Raw genomic sequence first — 5422 nt, 5'->3', positions numbered from 1 at the left:
ATATTTAAAATTTAAAATTAAAAATGCCAAATTATATTAAAATATTAAAAATTCTTTACCATGAGCTGCAATTTTTACAAAAGTAAAGCTCAGCCTCTTATACTTGCTTTCTGGCGTGCTCCACCCTTTTCTTTTACAGTCATGCGCGCCTCCATTCCCCTTCTGATACAAGCGATTTAGCGAAGCGATGTGTAGGATTCTAACCAAATATTATGCATAGATGCGCAATACACAGTTTAATGCATTCACCCTCATTTTTCTTCTCTTTTTTCTTTTTCCCTTTTGACTTGGGTTGCTTTTTTTTAAGAACTTTATATTATTTGTTTAAATTTGATCTTTTTAATTTAACTTAAACATGCTTTTAAAAAATGTCTAACATTTTATTATTCTATCAACTTATTTTTATTTTTAAATAGAATGCATCATAATTAATATTAATCATTTATTCATCAACAACACATTATATTACCGAGTATTCATCATTTTTTATAAAAAAATACATTTTTACACGCATTTCTTATTTAATTATGATATATAAATTTAAAGCATTAATTTAATGTCAACTAGTTAAACCACAATTTGACCAATAAAGCATGAACCTATTTCAGTTTAACTCAGTTTTTAAAAACTTGGCTCGCCCACCTAAAAAGACAATAGCTCCTACATAGATAAACGCCTAAGATGCCACTCAACCATAAGAACTGACAAATTAATTTTGCCCACAATCTATTAAATCAAAAATCGTCCACAAGGGGCATTCGCAAAAGATTTGACCAGGTAACGTAAAATTATACATTATTTTTACCAGCCATCAGCCAAGATCTCACAAGCAGCAAAAGCATGCAAAGCAATTTTTTCTTTGGGGTCGACAAGCAGATATAGATTTAGTGCAAAACTTCTAAACAAGGCCGAAACAAAAATGGTTCGCCGGGCTGACATGGGACCTTTTAACTTTAAGCTTAAATCTCAGTGAGAAAAAAATACAGAAAACCAAAAATAATGCAGAAACTCCCTAAGATCCAACAGAAAAATAGAAGTGAAAACTCATTTAAGCTCCAACAATTTCGGTGGGAGCCTCAGCCATCGTCTCATCCGCAGGTCTGTCTACCTTCACACCAATATCTTCCGAATAGTCACCATGAACCTACAACAAAAAATCAAGAGGCATCACACCAACGAGCATGAATGATGATAGAACAAAACAAACAGTGAATTAAAAGTCATCACACGAGATGTGCATTATGTTATCCATGTAGAGAGATATATGAAATCTGATTAAACAATGGATTTAAGAAAAAGGGAAGTACCTCCATTAGTTTTCCAAGATCAAACTTAGGAGCCTTCAAGATCTTGACTTTGCGAATGAACACATTTTGCAGAGGATAGATGCTAGAAGTTGCCTTCTCAATATCCTTTCCAATCACCTCAGGGAGGAATTTGCGGACCAATTCTTTCAAGTCACAGGATGTTGCATGGTTAGTCATGATCTCCCTCATCTTCCTGCGGATCTGAATAGACACAGAAGCATTTTTAAATTGGCAACCTCACAGAGAAGTGAGCAACATAAATTTCTCCACAAAGATAAACTCTGAAAAAATGACCAAAAGGTTATCAAGTGGACAATATTGAACTCATCAGTGGTATGACGATATGCCAAAACAAGCAGCAAGCAGGCAACAAGGTATCTACTTGGGCATACCTGTCTGATCTGGCTCGACTGGGCATAACAGGTCCTCTTCACCTGGTTTGCTCGCCTCTTAGTGAACCCAATGCAAAACATCCTCAACGTGTAGTTATCAGTGGTCTTTACGTCCACATGAGCTTCGATCAAAGTTTGCCATTTGCGAACCAAAGACCTCAACTTATCAGTTGTGAAGTCCATCCCCTAGAGATTGCAAGAGGGAAGTTTCAGATATATTAAAAGCATTCAGAAAGTCAGAGTACGAGGAAAATAAATTCCACCTATCACCCACCCAGAAATTTGTGAGAACATTCTTCCCTTGAACATCCTCAGCTCTCAACCTAATCTTCCTGAATGCATGGTCCTCATCACCTTGAAGATCAGCCAATGAGACCTCAAACACTCTGTGCTTCAGTCCTTCTGAGGCAATCTATCATTTATAATAACCTCTTCAATATGCATAAAGCCAGAACGTTGAAAAATTGCATGTACTCTTAAGAAGATATCTTGATGATTGCATTCTAAGTTACACGCAGAATTTGGAATAAAACAACCAATAGAATGACAGAACCATGAACAAACAATAGATACATAAGTCATTATGTCATAGTATAACCCATAAATAACAAATGATAGACAAATAAAATCGAGACTACATTGCAGTCGCAGGACAACCACGTGCATCGCTAAGCGGTTTTTAAATAAATTCCTTAAGCTTTAGCAAAAACGAAATGGCCAAATCTGACAAATCCATACAAATCAAAGTTACGCAAGAGATATGTCCACCCAGAGAAAGATACAAGTGAACCACAATATTTATCCCAAATCTTTTTGCACCCTAAGTACAAGGCTATTCCTCAACGTTCTCAGATCCAAGAAGAAACGTCATTTCTCTTCTAGAATACTACAATAGGGCGAGGGACAATAAATCTTATTACTGACTACAAATCAAAATGTAAATTTAATACTGATAGAAATGGAAAACCAGCGAGCCATAAGACAAAGACAAGATTTTTATTACGAAAATCACGAGTCTTTACTCCGGAGTTTAAAGATGAACCAAGAACCCTACTTCCGTAGCAACGGAAATCGGAGAAAACAACTACGAAATTACCTTGGTACCCTGAGTACGAGTGACGAGGGTCTTGCCCACATTCTTAACTTGAAACACAGAAGGAGCCTTGATATCATACCAGTCCTTCTTGGCAAATGGATCAGCTCTGAAAGCCAAATTAAGAAAAGAAAAAAACGACAACACAAACTAGAAATAAATACACACAGAGAGAACAACGTAATTGAGACGTTGAAAATAAATTGATGAAGACTTACGCCTTCTTCTTTCCTCCCTTCTTTCCCTTGGAAATTCTCTTGTTCTTTCCGACGGCCATGGCTAAAGCTTGAAGTATGCAGAGCTTAGCTGCGAGCGGCCGTAATGCAATGCGCACACAAAACCCTAGAAGACGAAGGGCTTCACTTAAATAGCATTTTATTTCTCTAAGGGCCTTCACCACATTAAGCTATGGGCCGGTTTGAAGTTTTTGTGGGCTTTTTCCAAATCAAGGCCCCACATTTTTCTCCAACAGAGACCCGCTATTAACGTCACCCTTTTCTGTTTCCTTTTTTTTCCCCAAATATTCAATTGTTCATTTCAGGCCTTAAAAATTTAAAAATATAAACCTGTGTTAGCGTGGAATTAAATCTGGAAATTATAAATTTTCTCGAAAATAATTTTTTTATTTTTTTATAATTTTTTATTTTTTCTAAATAGAACATTAAAATTAATATATCTTCTAAGTTCTAAAACTCATTTCTTAAAAAAAAAAAAAAAAACTCACAGCTATAGCGACTCAGCCGACTTTCTTGTCTTCTTTCCTTATGAATGGTAACCGGCTCCATTTGGCTCCGTGCTTACATTACTTCTACCACCTAAATATCACTTTTTGAAGCAATTAGACATAGCAGCGGATGGAAGCATTGAGACAGGCATGGAATTTTATTTTTAAGTGCATCTTATATTTTAAGTAGCTGTAAATCAAGCTCTCATAAACAATAACTAGCTGGCACTAGTCTGGATTTAGCTTTTTATAGTGGACCTTTTTATATCAATTGATAGGCAAATGATGTAGAAAGTTAAGGTGATAGCAATTTTATAATTATCAACTTATTTGATGGACTCTCAACGTTGATTTCTTAAACAACTGATGTAAAAAATCTTTTAAATTTCTATATCATCTCCTTCCTCTAGCACATTTGTCATTTTTCACGATTTCTCACTCATAGATATGATTTTTTCCTCAATCTTTACCATTTTTCTTGCCCAAAATCATATATCTTCAATGGTATTGATCCTTCCCACCTAATATCATCCTCTTTTTGAAACTCTATCTTTCATTTCTTCAAAATTTCCTGCTCCCTTGTTCGTATTCTCCATTTTTAGATGTGCTCGTGTTGCTTTCTTCAGCTAGTTGCTCATGAGTCTGGTGGAAGCATTGATTTTAAGCACTTTTTTAGGCTCAAATTAGTAAAGTAAGCTTATTTAATATTATTCTTACTCGTTAGTCTCTTATTTGAGCTAGTTTTTAGAGTTTATGATTAGGATTCTTATTTTTGGATATACCCAACCATTAGGTCCAAATTTTATGATGATTTTGAGATTAAATAGGTATTATTTAGGTTGTTTTGATGATGATTATGATAATTGGGAGCTTAAATCCAAAACCTTAGACTAAGTGAATGAATTTTTATGATGATTTGAGGCTGCAAAGGTTAAAATAAGTGGCATGAATGTCTTCTAATGGTTATGGTGATTAAGTTTAAGGGTTATAATAAATAATAAATATTTGGTAAAGATCAATGCATGCTTGGTTTTTTTTTTTTGAAAAATTATAACATATAAATTTGCTGTACTTGTCTGTTTGTAGAGCCAGAAATATAGGCCCAACCAGTTGGTCTGGCCTGTTTAATTGAAGGGCCAGGCTTGCAATTAAAACCTTTTAAATATAATTCAAACTTAAATAGGCTGGCTCTAATGGGCTCAAAAATAAACAGAATGGCCCTAAAGGGTCGAAGGCCAGCTTGTTTAAGCTCGCATATTTTTTTATATCTAAATATTTTTTTATTCAAATAATTAACTTTTGATAAATACTTGGATTTGAAAAAAAAGTTTAAGCATGATCTATTTGTACATGCAAGAGAGAAAAAACATTAAAAAAAATAACAACTAGCCCTAAATCCCCTAACTTAACTCTCCAAACTATATTTTATCGATTCTGCCCCTCTACGATTTATCTCTTATTTATGTGAGTTGTGCTCGTCTCTCATCATTCCTCTTTATTGATAGCATCTCCCCAATTCTAACAGTGCTCCTTTATCTGTGACCATACTTCATTGTGCTTTTTCGTTTGTGACAGTGCTTTGCCAAACTCAAAAACTTAAACGATCGCATCTCTCAAATCCTCCTCTTGCTCAAGTAGGACTATAGTATGATTTTCTTTTGCTTGTTCTTTCCTTATTCTCAGTTTTGCTCTTAGTCAGACTTGTATCTATGATATATCTCATGTGACCATTATGATGCTATCACTTTGTTTGTATTTGTGGTTTATTTAGTTGTTTTATTTTGATTGCTATTATTTTATTTATTGATATGGTTGTACTCTTGATTTATATATTAGTATGAGATTTTTGAGTTGTGTAATGAAATGAAGTGTTAATATTTAATTTGATAAAAAATTAATTAAAAAC

At 34.2% G+C, this 5422-nt stretch overlaps 1 protein-coding gene across 1 annotated transcript; it reads right to left on the bottom strand.

The window, feature by feature from the left end:
- Positions 1 to 702: 702 nt before the first annotated feature.
- LOC129319460 (40S ribosomal protein S3a-like) lies at positions 703 to 3158 on the bottom strand. The gene is made up of 6 exons (XM_054964536.1): positions 3011 to 3158; positions 2796 to 2901; positions 1974 to 2111; positions 1700 to 1885; positions 1308 to 1508; positions 703 to 1144 (listed from the first exon to the last, which is right to left on the bottom strand). The coding sequence occupies exons 1-6, from the start codon at positions 3067 to 3069 to the stop codon at positions 1049 to 1051; spliced, it is 786 nt and encodes a 261-aa protein (XP_054820511.1). The 5' UTR covers positions 3070 to 3158; the 3' UTR covers positions 703 to 1048.
- Positions 3159 to 5422: the final 2264 nt, after the last annotated feature.

The sequence above is a fragment of the Prosopis cineraria genome, unplaced genomic scaffold (genome assembly GCF_029017545.1).
Source record: "Prosopis cineraria cultivar Desert tree isolate PC_DT_omini unplaced genomic scaffold, ASM2901754v1 PC9, whole genome shotgun sequence".
In the NCBI taxonomy this organism is placed as follows: Eukaryota; Viridiplantae; Streptophyta; class Magnoliopsida; order Fabales; family Fabaceae; genus Prosopis; species Prosopis cineraria.
This window is presented reverse-complemented; position numbering and strand designations above follow the sequence as displayed.